General features: G+C 35.1%; 1 protein-coding gene across 2 annotated transcripts in view; it reads left to right on the top strand.

Annotated features, from left to right (window-relative positions):
• Positions 1 to 13901, top strand: part of LOC115219757 (guanine nucleotide-binding protein G(q) subunit alpha) — a 65424-nt gene extending 51523 nt beyond the window's left edge. The window contains exons 8-9 of one of the 2 annotated variants that reach the window (XM_036509780.1): positions 5163 to 5270; positions 13600 to 13901. In XM_036509780.1, coding sequence (XP_036365673.1) covers positions 5163 to 5270; positions 13600 to 13682 — 191 coding nt within the window. In that variant the 3' untranslated portion in view covers positions 13683 to 13901. Of the gene's footprint in view, positions 1 to 4998; positions 5107 to 5162; positions 5271 to 13599 lie in introns of both variants that reach the window. The other variant, XM_029789999.2, reaches the window with a different exon arrangement.
• Positions 13902 to 25799: the final 11898 nt, after the last annotated feature.

Genomic DNA, 25799 nt, shown 5'->3' with positions numbered 1-25799 from the left:
TTACATTGCATAGTAAATGACTAATTTGTTCAAATGTATTTCCAGTTCAGTTAAATTTGGAGTGAATATGTTATGTAAAGAGATTGCAGTCATTAGAGCATTGAATAGAATGCTTAAGGCTGTGTGTTCCAGCTCTCTGCATTTTGAGTTCAAAACCTGCCAAAGTCAAATTTACTTTTTGCACTCCAGGCCAGTTTTGGGATCAATCCTTCTAATTTTCTCTTTTTTCCTGGAAGAAATTGACTTTGTTCAGACCTATAGGGGATAATCTCTGCCAGGTTTTAAAATACCCAAACTATGTTGTGTGTGTGTACTACATATATATATAATTATAATCCCATGTTCATATGATGCTAAGAGTTGGGCCCAAAGAAGGAAATTATGAATTACTCCTTTAGCATTTAAATCGGCTAGATCCAGCCAAAATATTCTCTTTTACCTGTTTCAATCATGTGACTGTGGCCATGCTGGAGCACTGCCTTTAGTCGAGCAAATCGACCCCCAGGACTTATTCTTTGTAAGCCTAGTACTTATTCTATCTATCGGTCACTTTTTGCAGAACCACTAAGTTACGGGGATGTAAACACACCAGCATCGGTGGTCAAGCAATGTTAGGGGTACAAATACAGACACACATACATATATATATATACATATATACGACGGGCTTCTTTCAATTTCCATCTACCAAATCCACTCACAAGGCTTTGGTCAGCCCAAGGCTATAGTAGAAGACACTTGCCCAAGGTGCCACACAGTGGGACTGAACCCGGAACCATGTGGTTGTTAAGCAAGCTACTTACCACACAGCCACACCTACATTACTACGATCACTTTATTAAAATCTCAAAGCTACAAGATAATGCATGATTAATTCAAAATAATGTGAATAAATGTTGCATTTGACAGTAATTTGAATGCTTAAGGGTTGAAGTGTGGGCTGTCTGAATGGCCAACATGGGAATTATGGAACTCAGAAAATTTTTTTGCATGATGATACATGTTTTCAGTTAACTATGAACAAGGTGAGATTTGGTTGGTTTAAATAAATAGTAATGTTTCTAAGGTGGCTATGTTTTTGCTAATAGAAGAAGTAAACGTTTCAATTGTAATGGGGGAGGGAAAAGGAAATTAATCAAAGTTATATTTTATATCTTAATATTCTGGATTTGTTTGTAATACCTCCCTATTATATATTCATTCCATTTATCATTGTTTCAATGTACTTAGAAAAATATAAAATTTCCAAATATTGGCTTTGACAAAACCTAAGCTACTTTATTCTTTTACTGGTCATATCACCTCTGATATTTATTATGAGACGTGTATTTGTGTTCGTGTCTCCTTGTCTTGGCATCACATAATAATCGTAAATGAGTGGCACTGTCATACAAGCAGTGTTGTTCGTTTCTAGTCTTCCATAAAAAAACAACATATCTGGTCATGGAAGGGAAATATTACCTTGCTTGGTAACAGGTGTGGGTTGACTGCAAGGAGGGTATCTGGCCATAGAAAACTTACTTCAATGAATTCTACCCAATTCATGCATGCATGGAAAAGTGGTCGTTGAGGCAAGTGAAATCGAAATCGATCAAAAATCAATGGAAATTGCAGTTGTGATACCAATGCCGGTGGCACGTAAAAGAACCATCCGAACATGGCCATTGCCAGCGCCACCTCGACTGGCCCTCCGTGCCTGTGGAACGTAAAAAGCACCCACTACATTCATGGGGTGGTTGGCATTAGGAAGGGCATCCAGCTGTAGAAACACTGCCAGATCAGACTGGGCCTGGTGCAGCCTCCTGGCTTCCCAGATCCCAGTCGAACCGTCCAACCCATGCTAACATGGAAAGCGGACGTTAAACGATGATGTCAAACTGATTAAGTTACAGGATATAAAGGAACACAACATCAATTTTTAATTTGGTGAAAACAGACAGACACAAACCTACACACATGCAGATACACTCATACATACAATATAGAAAATAACTTTGCTTCTGTATCATGCAGTGAAGTAGAAACAAGAAACGCTTTGTTGTGAAGTGATTTCCATTTGAAAGTTAAATTGTCCCCCAAATATTTCAGTATCAGATTGCTTGTTGTTATTGACAACAGGTCTGCTCTAAATGAGCAGATCAATCATCATAGGTGTAACAGCCATGAACATTCTGCTAATTTTAAGCAGCGACAGAACTACATTTAATGTTATTAAGATAGCCAAATACTAGAATCATTAGAGCATCAGAAAAAATGCTTTGTGATATTAGTTCCAACTCTTTATATCCTGGGTGGGTCAACTTCTTCCATTCTTCAAATGCCAATGAAATAAAGTACCAGTCATGTACTGGTGTCAGTGAAATCGATTAAAAACCTCCCCCCAAGTTTCTGGCCTTGTGCCTGTATATTACAAGTTATCATTATGACTAAAGTGGCAAGCTGACAGAATAGTTTGCACACCCGGCAGAAGGTTATCAGCATTTTGCTTTTTTCTTCTGAGTTCAAATTTGGTTGGTTTCATCCTTTCAGAATCAGTCAAAGAAGTACCAACTGAACACTGGGATATTATCCATGCTTCCTCAGTCCTCAGACATTTTTTAATGCTTTGTTTTTCCCTTTTTTTTTTTTTCTAACCATGGCAAGTGTTCCTGTTGTATTTACCATCAGAAAGTTTAAAGCTTCGAGAATATGCAGTCTTTGTGCACATAGAAATGCAAGGTTACTAGGTTGGATATTACAATAAAATGCAGACACTAAAGCTCAATATAAATAATTATTAAAAATCGTTTCTAGGATCCTCAAATTACTTGCAAATGACTTGAAATATGGTTTCTTTTACTATAGTACAAATTAAGAATTTCATTCTCCTCTCTCTACTATATTGGAATGTGGGGACATTCTAATTACCTTTTTGGTTGACATTGAATTATCTTGTGCTTTGATGAGAATGGGTGAAAATTTTTTATATAAACTACACCTGGTATTTTCAGTTCTAAAAATGTACAAATATTGTTGATGTACATGTTATTGATGGATCTTTCTTTCTTTTTTTTAACAGTTTTAGTTCTCCACATTGTCAAGTTCAATGTTGCTATCAATGAATGTGAGAGTTTAATATGTTTTAAATACTATCTCTAACCCTCAAGATTCCAGATTGTAAAATTGATGAAATATTATAGGCAATGGTTATTAATGTTTGTAAATATTCATAAAACATCCAGCTAAATTATCAACTCTGAGCTCTTATATCAATCCAGTTTAACATTCTGGAAATTCTATAATGAAAATTCTATTTGACCAAAAAATTGCAAATTACTAAATTGTTTAATGAAGACTTTAAACTCTGAGAGACAGTTTGGTCTTAGCAGAGAGAGTGAGTGTAGAATCTAAAATTTCCCATAAAGATATTCAATAACGTTTTCATCTCTAAACAGTTATCCTTAGTTTTAGACATCTCGTAGTGTTTTCCTGGACTAGTATTGTACTGTTGTTCTTAAGTTAGAATATTCTGTCATGAGGTTAAATCTTATACAGATAAAGGAACCCAGTTGTTCTTCATATAGGGGATTCCTTGCTGATAATGTCTGTAATCTAAAGAAAGGGCAAACACTGATAACACATTGGCACTAGTGATTATTATTATTATTATTGGAATTGCCAAAACTATTTTACATTGTTTTGGCAATTCCTGGTACAAACCTGCTCTGGATTTGAGTAATCCCAAGCTTACTCCCTTGTTGTATGTCATAGCAAAAAATTTCATTTATTCATTTATAGCAAAGCTCCACACTCTGAAGTTAATAATTGTCTGAAATTTGCCCAAATAGAGGCCTCAGTTAAAGAGAAAAGGGAGTCAGTCAGAAAGAATCAGTTGATAGGTGTTGTGGCCGGCTAAACAGTGAAAAGTTACAGTTTTTAAATCGTATGAAGCCTATATAATAATTAGAAGAGCAAATGAGTAACCTCTGGCTCATCTCTTGCCCTCCCTCAGTACTCTCAGTATGCTCACACCCCCAACTGTGCAGTCCTTGGTTTCCTCATTCTCAATTATCATTCAGTGGTTTAATGCTGCTGTAAGAAAATGGTTTAGATGAAACTTGATCCACAAAGAGAAAACTTATCTCAAAACAAATATCTAAATAATTTGCAGTCTGCAAATAGTAAGTTCTGAGCAGAAAAACTACTAAAGTAGGTGGTAGTTGCCATTATGGTAAAATTGAGGTTGAAACTTAACTCTACTTGATACTCAATTCAATTAGAACAGAACCCGATACCTAATAAAATTATAGAGATACAACTTAATGACTATTGGCTTTCATTGAAAGCAGTGCCAACTTTAAGGAGTATCATTTTCTGTAAAACCAGTGTAACCATATGGAATTTTAATGTAACAGCAATCTAAATATTTACGTAAGTGATGCTGGTAATATTCTTTAGATTATTTTGGTCAAATGAAAGGAACTTTTTGAGTAGATCTCTCTTTGTAAAAGCAACTAAATCCATGTGCAGCTAAATATCAGTATTTGCAGTATTTATTTTTAAGAATTCACATCTTTTCATGTTTCTGCTCTCGTTATTATCCAAGAAACTTATTTCCCTGCTGAAGTATGGAAACATTTTGCCGTGGATCAAAAGATGAATGTAAGATATGGAAATCAAAGAATGTAATTTTGTCTTTATACGGAAATTATTGTTCTAAACTAGTAAATTTGGACAACTCTTTACTTGAATCTGAATTACAATGATGGAAAGAAAAGATCTGACACATGTACTGCCAAATAGAGAGAATTGAACACAAGGTTCCAAAAGAAATTCTAATAGATGTTTGATTCAAAATGAAACCCAGAAGAATTATTGAACTAAGAAACATTGTTTTGGTAGAATTTTTCAATTTTAAGATATTTCCTTAATTTTTTAGTGCCTTTCTAATACTTCAGTGTTTTTAACTGGTTTTTTTTTATTATTATTATCTAACTGCTTCCCAAACTTTGATTTCAGGTCCAAAGAAAGATGCACAAGCTGCCAGAGAATTCATATTGCGAATGTTTGTTGATTTAAACCCAGATCCTGATAAAATTATATATAGTCATTTCACATGTGCAACAGGTATGTCTTGTTAATATTCCTCATTTCACACATCATCTGTACTCATCTGATTTCAGGGCCCAAGTGTGATTATATGGCTGCCCGAGAGTACATGATGAATTGTTACATGGACCTCAATGAAGATAAGGAAAAAATGCTTTATTACCATTATACTTGTGCAACAGGTATGTGAGAAAAGCACAAAAAAATAAAAACTAGGAGAATAGTAGCAGCCAGCACAGTTGTCTCCCTTCGCTGTTCACCTCGCCAGCTCAGAAATAGTTTCCTCTGTCATAATTGTGAAGAAATGTGACTGACATTTCTATTCCTGGCTTTCAACTACAGATCCGGTTTCCAAAATACAACATATTTCCCTTAGTACAATATAATTATGGTATTTGAGTTAATGCTTTTAGATTTTAGTCTTTGTAACTTCAAAGATGCACAAACATTGCAAAATCCTATTGTTGAAATTTGTATATACAATGTTCCTTTTTATGTTTAGATCTGATGTTTTGTAGTAACCTCCAAACTTTGTGGCTCTTTCCCAGCTGTTTTTATTTTTAAGAACCAAATACCCATTAATTAGAAATTAGCTTCCCTAAATATTGGTGCTAAAATTTATCCCATTTTGGTGCTTGCTTAATGTAATGTGAAAAAAATTTGGTATCCTGCAAACTGTTCATGTTTAGAGAATTAGATGCAACTAGAATATAACAAGTTATTTTGAGCAAAATGTTTAAATACGTTGTGTCAGGTAAAATTAGCTTCATAAGACTGTTGGTACAAAAATATACACACACACACACACACACACAGCGAAATAATACCATATATATTATAGTAATATATAGGGGTTAGGGCATTGCACTCATGGCCACTCGATCATGGGTTCCACTCCCAGGTCAAATGGTGTGTTGTGATTTTGAGGAAAAGATTTAATTTCACATTGCTCCACTCTACTCAGCTGCAAATAGATGATAACCTGCAACAGATTGGCCTTCCAATCAGGAGTGTTAGCCTGCTTGCCTAGACAGTGGGGTGGCATTGTTCAAAAGCTAAAGCAATGCAAAGTGCATTGTGACCAGCGATGTATAACATCTAATAGTCTGGTCGATCACCTGATTATACACACACACAGTATTATAAACTAATGAATTTAATCTTTGAAAACTCAACTGTTCTGGCCTCAAATAAATAAGTTCTATTAAGTAATTGAGAGCTGATAGTGAAATAGAAGCAAATTTGGGTGATTAGAACTGTTTGGTTACTTTTGTAAACAGTAGCAAAGATGCTAAATGGTAAATTGGATGTAGAACTGACAGTACACTTTTCTTTTTAAAACTAGGGTTGCTATCGTAAACGATTAGCATAACATTTTATCTTCAAAAATATCAGAAATAAAGAGAAATAAATATTGAGAGATAAATGTTGAAATTAGTTAAAATGTTAACTAAACTTTTGAGTTTATCAAGACTAAATTTAATTTTTACTTAATTTTAAAATGGATTCCTAACTTAATCTGGGATTAATTTTATATAACAGATACGAGCAGTATGAAAGGATTCAGGCCAGAATATCTTTAAAGAACATCTTTAAAAATAACAAATTAAGCAAACAAATTTTAATAAGGATTTGTCATACATTTTGCTTTGTTTAAAAATTAAATCATATTAAAAACGGTAATTTTAATGTTTAGTAACAGCAACGACGAGAATAGCAATTGTATTATCAGGTGGTTTGTGGGAAGAAATTCTTGTCTAAAGAATTTCTTTTTGTGAATATTTTTTATGAAGGATAGAAAAATATTTTTGATGGTTTTTTGACATTGAAGATTTTGGTAGAAAGCCATTGATATTTGTTTCATTTCAACATTTACAAAAATAACCGTTCTTGTTCAGGCTCAACATCCTGTGATCAGCTTTCACTACTCCTCCATGGGTCTTAGTCTTCTTTCATAGTTTCCTTCCATTTGGACCTCCAGATATTTCTTTACTCATATCTCATGATCCATACACATTACTTGTCCATACCAGTGCAGTCCTCTTCACTCTTGTGATTTTTTTTTTTTTTTTGTATCTAGTTTTTCCCTTGGCTCACCTGTCCCTCATCATTCATCCATACTAACATTAAACATCCAACATGTGTTCTTGCTTCATTTTTTTTCCCCAACTTTCACCCATCATCTCCATTCAGTAGCCATGTCTCATTACCATTCAACAACACACCTTGTACACAAGCAGCAGCATACAACTCTGTCCTTCACTTTGTTGCTTGCATTGGTAATAGTTCCCCAAAAGATTTTCTTTCTATGTCTGGAATTCCTTCTCTAAATCTTCCACAATATCAGCTGCTAGATCACCAGGACACAGAATTCCTCGTGGACAACTGGTCTTAAACTCCTCTGTTATGGTTTGGAGAAATATAACAAAGAGGAAAGGACGAGAACCGGTCTCTAACGACCACCTACCTCTGCACACGGATTACCTCACTGAACTCATTACCAAGTCACACTTTGCTGATCGCTTCTATGTTGCTTGTACAAACATATTGTTTTCTAAAAGACTTCCCAACTACTGAGCAACCAGTGTTAATTAAAGAGGTTTATTCTTAATTAAAAACTTCTCTTAATACTTGGCTCACAAGTCTTGAAGTAAGATTTAACATTCCAATACAAGTTGCATAAAGCTTTAATGGAAAAGAGGAACTCTGTTAACAGCAGCTAATAATAAGATTTGCTCTAGATTGGAGCAGTTTGTCGTTTTGAATTTACATGATTTAGTTACTTAACATCAAGCTAACCAATAGCTATAAACTATCGTATTTTCATGACTATCAGGTGTGGCCTTCTTTTCTGCACACTTTCTTTTGCATATGTGAGTGAGTGTGTGTTTGTGTGTGTGCGTGCAGCTAGATATCTTCTTGGAGTTCATATCACAGAATAGTCTTCTTCCTTTCTAGTTGCTACTTAAACACTCAAAGCATCAATACTTCAGCTTGTGGTGATCATTTCACTTACCCCCAGAATGTTATCTGTAAGTTCTCCTTGTTACCGTGGGTTAAATGTTTTGTAATAGATAATGGTTCCATATGATTCATTTGAGTTGTGTAAAACAATCTGTTCTTGCAGCAGTTGGTTCTCTGGGAGGAAGAGAAAGATCTTTTTGTAAACTCTGTGCCATGGAGTGAAATAAAACAGTAGGAGGGTTTCTCACTCCGCCTCCAGTGATTCTCTTCAAGCCTCAACTCGTTGCACACAATCTACGGGAAATAGCTGCAAAATAATCACACCAGCCATCTTTAAACAAAAAAATAACAGTGAGCACATAGAATTGTGCAAAACTGAAAATTTGACAATCAGAAAGGCTGCAATGCTTTTGATGATGAGATTAGTCTTTGAAGAACAACTGGTTGTGGTTGTTTAGTCCCGGATATACCTTGATCCAATGAGATATTTATCACAGGGATTGACTCATTAAGAAAAGAAAAAAGATTTATGAGAAAATACACGACGACTGCATAGCAACATATTCCCTGACTAGAATGGCTGTCAGTTAAACAACTACAAATATTCCCATCAGTGTAAACACTTCAAAATTGCAATAGATTTTCCGTGAGATAACAACTTAGTGTACAACTGTCTTTCCTATATTTCTCTAGTGGGGTGTTATAGCTGAAATGTTAGGTTCTTCTTGGCAAACCAAATTATTTTACTTTTGAACGGTTTATAAACTCTAAATATTTTATACCTCTTCTGTTTGCCTCTTTTCTATGGCTTCACTCTTACAATCCCCAAGCAGCCTGAATACAATCTTCTCACATTGATCTACGTCAATGCTTTGTCTCAGGTTTCAATATACAGCTTTAGTTTTATTTTCTTAAACTAGTTTTGTGGTAACTTGTCTCCAGGTAGCTCCTGGTATACAACCATAAATATATCTCATCTGAGTTTTGGTATTGATGAACTAATACTAATGATTAGTTTATTAGTATTGAATACTAAAGAATAATTAGTTGTATCTAGTGTAAAGGTATCACCTGTTGTGTTCATTGGTGGCATCAGTTGAGATTTTTACATATCCCTCTCAAGGTTAGTCTTTATAATTGTATCAATTCTGTGAACTTCCATTCTTGCTACATACGACGTGGTATAAAAAAAAGTTCCCGGACTAGTTATGTTTAATAAACAATAACTTATTTACCTAAATTTTAACTTCATCTCCTTTGAAATTGTGACCTTGTGCAGCAATACACTGGTGCCAGTGTTCCTCTGCTGCTTTTGGAATCCAACTTGGAAGTCATTTTCTGTTAAAAACCTTCTCTGATTCACTCTTCATCTTGACAATGGTGTTCAAACGACAACCTTTAAGCTGCATTTGCATTTTGGGGGAGCGATGGAAGTCCACCGGTGCTAAATCTAGCAAATAAGGTGGGTGCAGAACTGGTACCATGTTGTTTTTGGCAAGAAACTCATGGGCCAGGAGAGCTTGGTGATAGGGGGCATTGCCGTCATGAAGAATTCAATTCTTCACGCTCTACAGATCCAGTTGCTCTTACCGAATGCCCTCCCTCAAACACTTCAAAGCATTGTTGTCCTCTGATGGTCTTCATGAATTTTCCCCACATTTCCAAGGATGACACTCATGGCAGGTCTTCCAGATTGTTCATCATCTTCCAGGGACGTTCTTCAGCTTTTGAGGCTCCCTTGCCACTCAAAACATTGCATACGACCCATCGCCTTGTCGCCATAAGCTTGCCGAGGCATGCTCAGTGTGTCTTTGTAGCAGACTTCCCAAGTGTAACACAAAATTTCACACTGGCTCTTTGTTCCAACTTCCTCTCCATGACAAAAATCACAGACTACAGCATACACACACACACGATCACAAGCACACAAATTTCACAACTTGCAAAGTAAACGCAGTGATGTCACTCAGCACGCTGCCTCATGAAGGTCACTGCTAGCTCTCACTGTGTGCTGCCATCTGGTGGTGCACTACAAAACTAGTCTGGGAACTTTTTGATACCATCTTGTAAAATAATCTTTGCAGCTGACATATTTAGTTTTTTATGACCAAAAATGGGTTGTTGTTGTTGGTTGTTCTTTTTTTTTTTTTTTTTTTTTTTTTTTCATTTGTTGAATAATATCTGCTTTATATGCCGCAGAGTCTACATTGGGCATAGAACTCTGTACATTTTATTTTGGGTCTCTCTGAAAGCCAGACCTTATTTTGAAGATTATTATATGCTATGATTTGTTTGGAGTGAGTGTATAAAGCTATTAGACTTACACTGACGACACTAATCTCAATAGCACTTTTCACTGTTTACTCCTAACATTATTTACAAGTGGTGCTTGTTAAATGATTGCAGACTTAGACTATTGTTGCAATTTGATGGTTCTGAAAGCCAGTCAGCAGCTTCAACATTTTCACAGGATTAACAAATTACAATTGGTTCCTGCACTTAGCTTTTTATTTCACAGTGACGTTGATTTAGTAATTGGAGATTTTATAATATTATCTTGACAGATGTGGGGTTGTTAAACATTTAGATCAGTGTCCTTGGCCTTCAGATTATGTCACTCCTAAATATAACGGGGCAATCCTAAGATTAATCTTCATACAAGAACAATGCAAGAAAATACTTCTAAACAGCTGCAACCTTTTTTTTTTTTTTAATTATTTAATGTAAATAGCCTTATACATACCAGCTTACTTGGTTTGAACTAACTAACTCTCTCTCTCTCTCTCTCTCTCTCGTCTGTTAGATTTACTACAACTGCTAAGCATTTTCCCTCTTTTGATCTCACTCTTTATCATCTCTCTTCCTCATGATGCCACCAATTTTTCTCTACTAAACAATATATCCTTTCATGTGTCACCCAGACTAAGCAGTAACATCCCTCATAACTGTCAGTCTTGGAGAGTTTATAAAAGCTATGGACGGGTCCCTTTCTCAGGCCATCAAAAGTGAACTATACACATCTATCCTAATCATCATTCTTGCCAACATTTCTCCATGCTTACTTAATTGGGCTGATTTGCTCTACAGCAAATTTGCCATTCTTTTTGCTGAAAATTTAGCTTCATTACTCTTTTTTTTTCTTTCTTTTTTTGTTGCCATTAGTGTCTTCCATAGACCACCACTTTTCCAACTACCACCACTCACCTATTCATTTTATATTTCCATATCAGTTTTGTCTCTCCCGCATGCTTTTATTTCTGGTATTAAAAAGTAGGCAAGATACAATTTCAGTTGGCATTCCAGTCTCTGGAATAAAGATCTCTTAGTTTAATACGGGGAAATATTAGAGGATTATGTTAAAATGGCAGTAACATTGAAGAAGCAAGCCAAGAACAGCTTCAGTTTTTGTGTTATGATAATTTTAGAGCTATTAATTATTGGAGATATTTCAATATTTTAGTAGCTAGGAAAGATATTAGAACAATAACAAAGCACATCTTGGTCTGGAGAAAGTCAGCAAATCTTGTCTTTGTAATTCTGTGTTGAGAAACTCCTTCGTGTGTTCCAGTTTCATGTACTCCTGGAAGGCTGATATAGCTCATATATAGAGAAAGTGCAGGATTATGAGATCCCTTCTTTATTGCCAAGGAGTAATCAACCTGCCTAGTATTGAAGCCCTGAGAAAATGCCCCCCAGTCTGCACTGGTTTGTGGTAGTAGGAAGAGCATCCATTCATAGATACCAAATCAATTGCCTTGTATGGACATCTGTTGATTCATTCCAACATGGAAAGCAGATGTAAAAATGGGGGAATGATGATGATATTCCACACCAATTTCCATAAGTATCGTCGTCATTTAATGCCTGTTTTCCGTGCTGCTTTGAGCTCCTCTGTATGACTTACCATTGTTGTTACGGCTTAACTGGCAGAAATAATCTTTTTCTCTTCATACAAAAAACCAAAGTTGTTGATATTTTAAGCAAATAGCAAAGCTTTTCTTCTGCTCAAAATGTTGATTGCTTGGTTATTATTCCCAACATATTTGACTTTCTTTTTTTCTTCTGCTCCTGTTGACATCTTACATTTGTTTATAATGTGAATCAGTTCATTTACTCCTTGTATACTCTTTTACTTGTTTCAGTCATTTGACTGCGGCCATGCTGGAGCACCGCCTTTAGTCGAGCAAATCGACCCCGGGACTTATTCTTTGTAAGCCCAGTACTTATTTTATCGGTCTCTTTTGCCAAACAACTAAGTGACGGGGACGTAAACACACCAGCATCGGTTGTCAAGCAATGCTAGAGGGACAAACACAGACACACAAACATATACACACACACATACATATATATATACATATATACGACAGGCTTCTTTCAGTTTCCGTCTACCAAATCCACTCACAAGGCATTGGTCGGCCCGGGGCTATAGCAGAAGACACTTGCCCAAGATGCCACGCAGTGGGACTGAACCCGGAACCATGTGGTTGGTTAGCAAGCTTCTTACCACACAGCCACTCCTGCGCCTATATTTCCCTCATATTTGGCTCAAAGAACTAAAAATATAACCTAATCCTTGTGTACATATATTTCCATGTGTAGCACCACCTCACCCAGAAAAAAAACCCCCAAAAGAACAGGAAGTGATTGTGTTTGGTGGGGAACTTGACCTCCACTGCCAACCGATGCCAACATTTAATGTCAGATGTCCAAAGATCACTGAGAAAATAATTATTCTCTTCTGTTCTTGATCCTAGATTCATTTTTTTAGTCACTCTTTTACCAAATACATTTTCACCAAATTTAAATGAACTTCATTTTCTTCACTTGTTTTAGCTTAGCATCTCTTGTACACTTGGTCAACACTTTGGTCATCTCCAACCTTGTCCTTCATACAAATAAATCATTTCTACCCAATCTTCTTAGCTCCAAAACTTGTTTTGCCTATATTGCCAAATCTACTTTCTTGTGTGATATTAATTTGGTAAACGATGGCCACTTTTTTCAAGTCAGGGAATTACATTGGTCAGAATGTCCTTTCATTTTTGATATGGTAGAGTGGGATTTGAGGAAAATTTAGCTGCCATTTCCAGCAGATTGACCAACAGTATAGACACACCATTGTTGAGTAGAATAACCTTGGTAAAGCAAATCCAAAATTGTGGAATAGTTTAGTTGTTGACAAATGGTTTGGTTACAGGTTCAATTTCCACTCTGCAGCTTTTTTGGAAAGAATCCTTTCCCAAAATATCTGATGTGTTGAGCGGAATTTAGCTGAGGAGAAACTCTGTGTGAACTAAACTCAAATCTAATAAGTTATACCCAAAGTCTTCTTGTCTAATTAATATCTTTTCAAATTAGAATTTGTTTTTAGCCATTTTCATGTCTAATTTTGCATCATTGCAACAGTTTCTTTTTCTAGATGACGCTTGGTTCCTCCAAATGGTGAGCGTAAGAATTATTTTATGAAATTTTTTTTTTTTTTGCTTTATATTATATTTGATATAATCCTAAAGAAAATATTTTTTTTCTTTTTTCTCATTTCAGATACTGAAAACATCAGATTCGTCTTTGCAGCTGTAAAGGATACTATCTTGCAATTAAATTTGAAGGAGTACAATTTGGTCTGATTGGCAGATGTATGGGAGCGCTTCTTGCGCCAACAGGCTGACGATGGCCGGCCATCATGCCTACTGCTACTCCTCTTCAGCAGCGGCTTTTTGTAAAAGTGTCCTTGTCATTGATAATGACTAAACGCATTTGAAAACTAAAATCAAAGGTCGTTGTTGTTGTAAACAACAATTTATATGCCAAACTTTAATTCCCCTGCCTCGCATTAAACACTGAGGATAAAAACACCAGGTTTGAGAGTGACTACGACGGACAAATGTTGTGGCTAATATTTTGGCCATTTGACAAGTGGCCCAGCAAACTGGTTACGATGCTAAATAATGACTTCAGTTTGGTCATATATTGGTTAGAAATAAGTACTGAGAGGTAAATAAATTCCAGGCCTGTTAGTCCAATGTCGCTCCCCTTCTACTTCCTCTCTCTCCTCCTCCTCCTCCTCCTCAATTCTGTATGTTATTGTATGGTGATTGCTTGGCAGTCGTTTGCTGTTGACGAAAACTATACAGAAATATATAGCGTTGAATATATAATCAGTGTATGTATGTGTATACATGTGTATATAAGTGTAATTACGTGCATTTATTCAGGCATATACATATTTGTGTGTTTGCGTGCATGCGTGTGTTTTATATATGTATATATATGTATGTATGTGTATATGTATATATATGTGTGTATATATGTATGGGTGTATGTGTGTGTATATACATATGTGTATCTATGTATATATATATATAGGTGCGTGAATGAATGTGTGAGGGTATAGGATGTATATACATATGTATATTAACTATATGCACAGTGTATATCTGTGTGGGGTTTCACATGCAGGCATACATATCCATCCAAACATACATGAAAGCAAAATTGAAAAAAAAAAAAGTGGAAAACTCTTTAAAAAATGGAAAAAAAATAAAAAGGAAAAATGACTGGTATGCAACATGTTACATTTACCTAAGCATACTGGTTACTGTTGGGCATGCTTGATTGGTGGGGGTGGGGGACAGGATTCTGTTTACTTAAGCTTGCTCAGCCAGCACCTAAGTAGTTACTAACATACCAGGTTATTTGGTTATTCATTAGTAAAGTACCAGTCACCTGGTTACTTTTAGATAATTTTAGTAGTATTTTTCGTTTGTCTTTTTTTTTTTTTTTTTACTTCCATCTCTGTTCTTTACTCTCTTCTTTCCTCTCTCTTTCTCTCTCCCCCACCCCCTCTCTTGGGTTACAATGTATGCCTATAAACATCAGTTTGGGATGATTCGAGCAAAATTCATCTTGACTTGATTTTTTTTTTTTTTTAATGCAATCAATGACGAAAATTTAACAACCGAAAGTTGAAAAGTTATCCTAGTTTGGAAAAAAAAAATGATAAAAAATAATAAAAAATCAGTATAAAAGTTTTCAGAAAAAAAAAAAATAATGAATGCACAAAATGGGGGATAGGTTTTTCCTCTCCCCAACTTTAAAAACTTGTAATATTTGAAGAAAAAAATTTTAGCCCGTTCTTATTTTTTAATTTAATTTTTCTTTGGCGATATTCTAGCAAACTCTGCAGAACAAGCCGTTTTGTTTAAGCCAGGGATTTAGAAACAACAAAAACAAAAAACAAACTGTTTAAACTTTGTCTTTAATATATACTTTTTATTTATTATAGGCTAACTGGATCCTATAGGGGAATAGTCTCATTGTGATAACTGAGCATGCATTCAACTGTATTGTGTGGGTGATAATATTTGTTAGATGAAGAAAAAGAATTAAAGTTTTTTTAATTTTTTTTTATTACATTTTTTCTTTCCTTCTTGATTTCTATTTCCCCTTCTCCAGAAAGCACATTTTATATTGACCCTCCTTTCTTTACTGTCAAAATGAAAGACGCACACAGTTTACTGTGCTTTATTTACTTCTACAGGCACGAGACATCTTTCTTTTACCCCACTTTGGTTGTTTATTATTATTATTATTATTTCTGTTCCCAGTAATTCCCACTTTTCAATTTATTTCACAAAACATTTTGATTTAAACAACAGCCATCACCGCAAAAAGGAAATCTGCATAAATTTATTAAAAAATATTTACCTGAAAATTCCTTAAGGATTTTTGTTATTATAAACTTCCTTCTGAAGTCACACACACACACACATACGCACACACACACACACTCAGCTGATGCCAAGCTTCTGTGGCGCTTGGCTCAAGGCTAATACTTGTTGACTTCCATTTTCAGTGATTAGATACTGTTAGATGATTCTTCTTGTATACAAAAATTTTCTTTCCTTTTTTCCCAACCCCTTGCCATCACTCCTTTTGACTTTTTGGGGTTTTATTTTTTTTTTTTGTTTTGTTTGTTTTTTTCCCCCTCTCTCCTCCCCCACCGTCCCCATCTTTCTGTCTCCTGCCTGACATCGTCTTATTACAGTTTATCAAACGCTACACCCTTTACCGTTTCGACACCTGTAAACACTTGAGTATGCTATATGAAATGTATCCCCTGCTGTCAACCTGTAGTGTCAATGTTGCCAAAGTTGGAATAAATGAGGATTTCATATGAAATTAAAAAAGGAATTTTTTTTTTTTTCCGTATATTGTTCTTGTTAACCTCAATTGGAATTTGAAATCCTTCTACCTTGGTGGTGTTTTTTTTTTTCCTTCTTGCCAAGGTTACTTTTGTTGTGTTTTTGTTAATATTTTTGTCTTGTTTTAATGACCTGTGTTTCTTGCTTCTCTTTTGAGCGGCAAATTCGTCTCCACTTCATTGGCCTTTGCCTTTCTCTAATTTTAATAACAACAACCCATCTTAAAACAATATTTTATACTTCTTCTGTCTAGTGGTGTATCTTAAACATTTTCATCGGCCACTTTGATATTGTATTCTTCTCCTCCTTCTGACACTTTTCCTAAGTAGGGGCCATTACATGACTGTCTGTTACATGAAGCACACATTCTCCCCTCCCTTACATCTCGCATCCAGCAAGTGATATGTAGAACAATCTCCAGCCTTTGAGTATTCGCTTAAAGTCCTGATGAGGGCAACATTTGCTCCTCATTCTTTGAGTAAGATATTTCTAGAACCCATGAATCTCAAACCTAAGATTATCTAAATTATTCCATTTCTAATCCTCTTCTCATTTGCTCCATTTTTTTTTAATTTTCTTTTTTTTTTCTTTTTTTTTTCCTTTTCTTTCTCTTCAGCCTCTCTTTGCCAGGTTTTGCTAACTTTCTGGTTTCTGATGCAGTAGAAGCTGAGATCATTTCCCCCTTCTCATCCTCATTTTCTTTAATGCTAAAAAACTACTTCCCCACCCCCTCCCCAATGACTGACTCTGTTGAGGGTTTCATTGATTTTTCTTTTTTTTTTAAATTTTGTGTTAGTGACTGATTTGTATCGTTAACTTCCCATTACTCATTGAGCAGACTTTATAACGAGGTAAAATTCACGACTTCAATGATGGGATAACCTGTATCGCACAAATGCCAGAAGGCAAGATTATACAATGTTTGTGATAAAAGTCTAGATGAAACAATAGAGAAAGTACTCTAGTCTGTGCTAGTTCAAATGTTGCTTGTCTCTGAGATATTAACATGGAATTTGTAAAGAGTTTTATTTTAATTTATATTGTGAAACCAGGCACAAACTTGACCGTGCGTGTGCGAGCGTATGTATATGTGTGTGTGTGTATGCGTGCATGTTGTTTGTCAAGTATTTCTTGTTGACAAACCTTTTTTGATAGGAGGTGTTTAGGAGTCAACTTCTGTCTCCATGATGACAATATTTTAAAGCTCATACCTAATATTCTCTTGCATACATTTTATATATGTTATATAAACCACAACACTCTCACACACACACAAACACGCACACACTATTGCCAGCCACCAATGCCATCAGTAGAAATCTTAAAATACATCCGCAAGATGTGAAAATTTTAATTCCTTGCCAGTTATTAATATAAGAACTTTTAAGGAAACTATTTTCAAAGACTCCAATCCTGTTCAAAACGAACGCTTAGTGCAGCCATCTTCATCTTTATCTCATGTTAGTGATGACGATGATGATGATGATGATGATACTGTTTAAAGAAACTTTCCCAAATCTCATTAAAAATTTTCTCATGAAATATGTAGCCACAAATAGCCTTTAGTTTTATAACTGTTAACTTTCAGAAATTTAATCTTTTTGAGTTTTATCGTTGATGAGGAAGAGCATAGATTGATGGCCATTATTCAAGTAAGATATAACTGGTTCTAAAATGAGTTTTGTTATTTAATAACAATGTTGCTGAGTTGTTTGAATGTTTTAAAATAAAAATACGGATGTGTGTGTGAGTGGTGGCAGTTACACAAAATTGCACTTTTTAGTGCAGTTGAGACAATCTGCACCAAACGTGTGCAAGTATGCAACAGGAGCAGTGACCTTTTTCTTGAACCTGCAGTCACATGTTTAGGGGCTGGCTTTATCTTTGTGTGTTTGTTGAATAAATTCTTTTTTTTTTTTTCCTTAATTTGAAGAAGAAACTAAAATATGCCCCTGTGCAAAATGTAATTTGGTCAAGCTTATTGTTTTGGGTGACTTATTTATCAGTAAATGAATGCATCTGATGTATAAAGCCAAATTTTTTAGCTGCAGCTTTTTCTCAAAAATCTCTCCCACCCCCCTCTTTGATTTTTCTCCTTTTTTTTTTCTTTTTTAAACTCCTGTTAAATACCCACAAGCTGTGTGTGCAAGCTGACCACTATATAGACTGGTTATCATTCACATGAAGTGAGGGACAACATGGCTTCCCCATGTGAAAATACCATTTGTAGAGGTTCTTACATAAATAAAATAAATTTTAAAAATGTAAAATCTTTTCTCAGAGATTAGAACTATTTATATTTTCATAAATTCTTATCAAATAAACATTTTAAAATTTTACAACCAAATAACTTTTAAACAGGTGTGATTATTTTTAGTTAGTTGGGAGAATATGGAACCAAATGAAAAGCTTCCTTATTTTTTAAGGTCCAATTGTAGTGTAACTACCTCCCATATTTCTGAAGTACTTAAAATAGCATGACTCTGGAACAAATTAAATTTTTTAAACAAGATTTATAATCAATAATATTTCATCGGCTTTCCTTCCCCCACAAAATGGGGAGGAAAAAACGCTTTAACTTCAAACCTTTAACCCACCTTTTTAGTTTCATAGACACAATTTGTCTTTCTTCTACCCACCCAACCTGGTTCAACCAGTCAGAATTCTTCACATTTCTAGAATATGCATTTGTCTTTCACTTCAAATTGCTTACTAAAATGGTCAGCAGCTGAATGATGACTAGTCATATATGTGCAGATTGTTGAACTGCTCTCTTCCTAAAAACCGGTGTTAGCTGGCTGCGTGCGTCAGTTAATCATACGCACAGACACATATACTTACACATCTCCATTCGCACAGACAAATACCTATCACACACACACACACACACACATATTTGAGCTTGTCCGTGCTTGATTGTGATGACAGATTCAAATTAAGAGTGTTTGAGTGTGGCTAAGCCAATAGTGGTTTACCCATTTGTGAGTGCTACCACTCTACATCCTGGTTAGGAATAGCAACATGCTTGTACTACTCAATACAGATCCATCCTGTAAATTTCTCCAACTTTCTGTCTGTATAAAAATTATTAAAAAGAATAAAAAATATCAAAAAAGATAACTGGAAAAAGCCCACTTAATATTTTGTTGTTACATTCTACTACTGTTAAAAGTAGCTTCTGATCACATGTTTTCACTGTTCCCTGCTGTACTTTAGTATTTTAGTTGCTACCTACTTTGGCTATTCATCAGTATATTCAGCAAACTTTTGTCTTTTGTGTGTGTGTGTGTGTGTGTGTGTGTGTAACGGTGTGATGCTTCTTTTATTTTCAGATACATCAATACAGTTAGACTTCTTTTAATGTTCCTATTTGACGTTTTTTCTCTCATCACAAAAATTCTGTACATTTTTAAACATTAAACAATAATTACAGGGATACTTCATGGTCATAAAGGAACCAGTCTTTTCTGTAGACATTAACACAATCCTCCACTCTTTTGGCTGCCTGGGTTCTTGTTGTTGTTGTTGTTTGTGGGGGGCAGTTGCCATAACAATTACCAAATATTCTATTAGCAGCTATGGTTTCTTACATAGGCTTGAAGAGTGAAGTTTGGAGGGAGACAGAATATGGACTTGTGGAATTGATGTTGTTCTCAAGAATATTTGTGATGGGGTTTCAGGTGAAATAGTTCCAACAAAGAACTCATTGGCTCAAGAGACTATTACCAATCGGTTGTACCAACATAACACTGGAATAATACCAATAGTTATTCTTTTTCACAGGGTGTTTTATATATTCCACTTTGAGACGTCACCAATAATTTGACATTTAGACATTCTCTACAGATAACTGACCGTGTTAACTTTATTCCAAACTAACGACACCATCTGATAAGGTTTAATATTACTAATATGTGGTGGCACAAATTTCAAGTTACACCCTCACTGACCAGAAAGAATCATTAGTTTAAAGAAAACAACTATTCATGTTCTTATAATTTTATAGCTGCTATTTTAATAGGTTATTTTTTTGTACTGGATTTATTTTTTTTATGCCATCCCAACCTCAAATATGTTTGGGTGGAGTTCTTGAGACTTTGGTCATTTTATATTCGGCTTTGTCTCCACCAAACAACTGAATCCAGTTTTTCACAGACAGACTTTAACTCTGCCACTTCTTGTAATTCTTGTTTTTTAACAATAGTGAAATGGCTTTCTTACTATTTCAATTCCTTATGATTTTTTTTTTTTTCTAAATACAAATTCAAATAGCTTAAAGATATATTCACACATGAATTTATTAGACACTGAAGCTATTACGATAACATGCTAAAAGAATTTTTTTTTTCTCTTATTCCAAGGTAATGCTTCCTTAGTTATTTCCATAAGTTATTTGCTAGTTTATTTTTCTCTGGGTTTACATTTTGTCATTTTCTTCTTCCTTTGATCTAAGATGTGTTTGCTATCATAGCAGTTCAATCCATACTTAGATGCTTTGCTTTGCTGAAGGACATTTTTACTTAGATGCTCCTAGACAAAATAGCAGATTAGGGTTTTCTTTTGATCCTGGTATTTCAATTTTGCTTTGAGCAAAAATTATTCCAGAACTTTTAACTCCTATATTCTCTAGCAGTATAGAATGGTATAGTTTTTATTCCTCTTAATATTTGTGATGTTTCTTTAAAATACTATTCGATGAGGGAAACCTCTACATCGTTGCCCAACCTGCAAGAAATAGCAGTCAAATCTCCCTCTGAGAAAATGGAAGGGGTACATATGTGTGTATGTTAAACAAAAGCCTCAGTAGCATTGGTCTGTTTGTGATTGTTCAAGGATTCAAACTGTGTACATATATAGGTGTGTTACACACAAATATGTGTGTATGGTGGAAATGTTACTTCAAACCCAGTTTCTGAATTCCACCATTTGTGCTCCTATTGAATGCATTGAGTTCTTACAGATTCCTCTCTTTTTTGTTTTGTTTTTCCTAATCATCAGCTTTTGTTGGGTTTTATTTATTTATTTTTTTCTAAAATTGCTTTTGCTACAGAATAAAATTAAGGCGAGGTCACAGAATGAATTTCCTTGTATCATTTAGTTTCAAAACTGGTTAAACATTCTATGGTGAATCTTTATAAACTAGTTCCAGTTTCACCATCTATTCATGCTACCTAATCCATTTCACCAGACGAATTACGTATATATATGCTTAAGGAAAATAGCCTGAGTTTGGAAGTATATCTTACATGGAATTTAACTACTGCCATGTCTTATGGACAAAACCCAGATTTAAAAAGTACGTTTTAAATAATTCAGTTTTGTAATTCTTTCCAACCTTAGCCATGGAAGCATAAATGCTGCCTTTGTATTTCATGGTCTATGCTATTAACATAGGTTATACAAACTGTGATGATTAAATCTAACATTATTATTGTTAAGATATTCCAGGGTTTGTTTTTTGTGTGTGTGTGTGCGTTTTTTGTTTTTTTTTAAGAAAGTCCAATAAAAAATCTTAACACTTGTTCTGCAAGATATCTAAGTTAAGGCAATGGCATTGGTTCTCTTTGGTTCCCCTCCCACACTGACACCGATTTGCCATCCTACTTCCAATAGCAGTGGTTAAAGGTTTTCGGTTGGTTTTAAGGTGCCAATTTCTCAATATATCTGAAATTGACTGGATAGTTAAGCATACATTAAAATAGCTGCCAATATGGTCTTTAAAAGCAGAAATTGTGACTAAAAGCTTCCATCTCAAAACTGGTTTACTTGTCTTTTTCAGGACAATAAAAACATTTCAGTTCTGCGAAACCATTCCATTGTTTAACATCCAAAACCCAGATGTAAATAAGTTTCAGGAAGAGTCTACAATTAACCACTACAGCAGTATGAAAACTGCTGAAGAAACGACGATGCCTTGTTCAAAGTGCTGAGCTATCAAGTTGTGAAGAAAAACAACACAAAGGCACAGTTTTAACTTGAATGTGTCTTCCATCAATACTGCACAACAACCTGTATTGAAGTGTGTTTGATTTGTGATCTGACCCTTGATAACAGTTATTCAACCCTGTGATACTTCACTAGTGAATAGGTGGGAATCTGTCTTGTACCGTAACTTAGAAATAGCAGAATATTCTTCCTCAGCACCCATTTAACCCTTTAGTATTTAAACCAGCCAAAAGTATTCTGCCTGTTTTATGTTCAAACTGTCCAGATCTGGTCTCACACCAACCCTACAATATCATTTTAAAAATTAACAGTTACCTCATCAAAATCTCACAGCTACAAGATTAATGAATGATTAGTTCAAAACAATGTGGATAAAAATGGATTAATTTTGGTAGAATAATGCGAACACTATAGGTTCCTGCACTTCTCCTCAAAATGGATTACTCAAAGTTGAAATAACTTTGTGTGGTCTTAATCAGGACTACCTGGGGCTAAACAGTCTGCTATGTATGGACTTGTGGCAAAATCAGAAGAGTTGCTTTCACGATATTTGAGTTGAAATCCTGAGGTACCTTTACATTTCAACTCATTTGATCTTCCCTAAAAGACTGGCATGAATTGTGCTTGCCTATTTTAACATGATTCTATGACAATGTAGAACAGAGACTTCCTTAGTTTTGCTAGAGAAAGGATAAAATGTATCTCATGCACTCTGTAAAGTGATTGGATTTAAGGTCATCAAGCCATACAAAGTATGAGCTAGATGTGATCCTTCAGCCCCATCTAGGTGAGTAAAACTCTGAATAAGAATTGACTGGTTTCATGATAATCTATCCACATGACAGCATGGAAAATTAGGCATATAAGGATTATGGCTGTTAAGTCATTATGGGGAAATTCTGTGCATTCCTCCTGTCACCCAATGATTACAAACTAAAGACAATTTCTTCTGTTAAAAGACGTGAATAAACGGTCTAAAATGTCTTTGTCTTGTAGGAAGGAATAAAGTTCATATCCTAGAATAGTTGGTTTTCTTGAGTCTCCCCATTGGTTTACAATTCAGTAATGTAACAATAAAAACTCTACAACCATTCACTCATGAAGTTGTTAGGCCTGGTGTCAGCCGTCATTGAGCAGAAACTATGATAATATACTTTCCAGCCTGGACCTACCCCAACTCGTACGTAGTTGGATAAGTGCATCTGGGACTACTTTCTCAAATGCATCCTTTATTTTTAGGCAACTGGTTCGTGATTAACTGAAATTTATTGCAGCTTCAATGACTAACTGATTCACCCAGGTAACTATTTAAGCGAGATGAACCGTGATTGAAGAGTTGAATTTGGGGTCTGGTACAAACGAAGGTACAGATGTCCCCTCGTTTTTGTTGGTGCATCATTTTATTGACGATTAGAATTTCTTTAGAAACGTCAAGGGAAATTACTCACACTAATGTAAGAACTGAGATGCTAGTTTCACACTAACTTTTTTGTAAGAAGGATTAGCGTTACATCAGCTTCACTGGTAATTATTCCACACAATTTCGATAATTTTATTTTTTAACGGCTCTTTAGGCAATATTAGAAAGTGGTATTAAGCAGCTCGTTTAATTATGATGCTTTTATCTAAGACTTGGGTTTTAAATTCCAGTAAAAATTTAAAACCTGAATAAAACTACATGGACAACACCTAAGCAATGTGACAAGTGATGATGTCGTATTTCAGTTAACCCGATGCTTTAAAGGGTTACGAAAGGAAAGGCTGACGGAAAATTATAGATTATTAGAAAGTGTACATTAAATAATGACCACATTTTAACAGTCGAATGTAATGTCAAACAATTCCGATACACATGGGTTTAAAATCTTTGGAGAAACGTTACATTATTAAATAGCAATACGCTGACTGATTTATTTCGTTCAGTACGAAAGCCCAGGGTTAAGGTTAATGGTAGCTGTTCAATAAATAGAAAGCTTGCCTGCAGGGGAGACAATTATAGTGTGACTAAGATACTTGAGAGGTTTTGTTGGTGGCAAGTCAGGGTTAGCTCCCATGTTAGAAATGTTTTGTTGGCATGAGTATGGTTTATATCAAGACTAGAAACTATATTTTAGAAAGACATTAAAAATTTTTTTTAGTATCCAGAAGCCTTTTAAAACATTGAAATTACCAAATTTGAATATAATATTTATGGAGTGATTCATCCCCTAAAATGAATTAATTATTGTCAATCAATGAAATTTAAGATTGTTTTGTGCAGGTTTTAAAAAATGCTGTTTGTGGTTGATTTGATGACAGCCTAAGTTCCATGTTCCAAAACAGGTTGAGGTTGAAGCATCTGTATATCTGCCATGCTTGAAGTCTGATAAAATGTTTTGTGCTGCTGGGAGTATTATGTTTCAGGTGTTGAGTGACTGAAGGACACAATCACATGGTCCAGTGGACATCATCAAAGCCATTCCAACTGTGACCATATCATTGAAGCCATATCAGGAATTACATGGCTCATTGTGTTAATCTTTTTGTAACATGGATTTGGCTGCTATTTCAGGTTAAGCAATCCTAGTGAGGCAGCCTCTTTGGTTTGTCAACATTTAACATCCGTTTTCTATGCTGTCATGGGTTGGACAGCTTTACAGGGCCCAACGAGCTACATCAGGCCCCAAACGTCTGCTTTAACATACTGTATAAGGCTGGATGACCTCCCTAATGGCACCAGCTTTACAGTGTGGACTGGGTACTTTTTCCATGACTGAACAATGAGATTGGCAAGTAACATTCAAAAGAAAGGCAAGAAAGGGAGAATCCCTCACATCTGAGTGTGTTTGGGAGAGGAGGTGGTGGCTTTTATGTGAGGTGTTGGAGGTTAAAGAACGACAGAAGGATAACAAGTACAGATGTGAAGCTGTAAAGGGAGATACATGGCTTTCCTGCAATTATGGGGAAATGAGTGAGAGTGGCTAGCAGGGAGACCATAAGTTACTAAAACATACTCACGAGGTCCAAGAAGGGGAACATAATGAATATAGAGTATAAGAAAGGAAGAAAAGGGTGGGTAATTTCTCCAGGGTGTGGAAGGAGAATGACAAACGAAGTAGACCTTGGTGTGGTTTCATTCATCATTTGAAGCCAGTTCATTTAACTTATGGTGATCCCCGAGAGAAGCTGCATATCACACTTGCTATTGTGTGAAAAGCTGGTGCCTGCTGCCCCATAAACCAGTTGCAAGAAAGAAATATAATTAATAAGGAAGGCTTTTGTCAGAAAATATTTTGCTGATGCAAATAAACATGAAAATCAAATGAGTGAGTAAACAAAGATTAAGTAAAGAAAATTAATATTCAGGAAAGTAAATTAGATGCCAAGTAATGCAAAGATGAACGTTGAATTGGGACAAATGTGACCAAAGATTTTAGAATTATCAGACAAAATAAAATAGTTGCTTATTATTTTGCAAAACTGTTTAATGTGTTTTGTTTAAATCACAAAGAAATATAAACAGGAATTTACTTTTTGTTATCAAAATATACATCTGGAAGATCCTAGAAGGACTTGTCCCAAACTTTGGCATCGAGAGTTACACAAATGCCAGAA

The sequence above is a fragment of the Octopus sinensis genome, linkage group LG15 (assembly GCF_006345805.1).
Source record: "Octopus sinensis linkage group LG15, ASM634580v1, whole genome shotgun sequence".
Lineage (NCBI taxonomy): Eukaryota > Metazoa > Mollusca > Cephalopoda > Octopoda > Octopodidae > Octopus > Octopus sinensis.
Note: the sequence above shows the minus strand (reverse complement) of the source record. Positions and strands in the feature narration are given on the sequence as shown.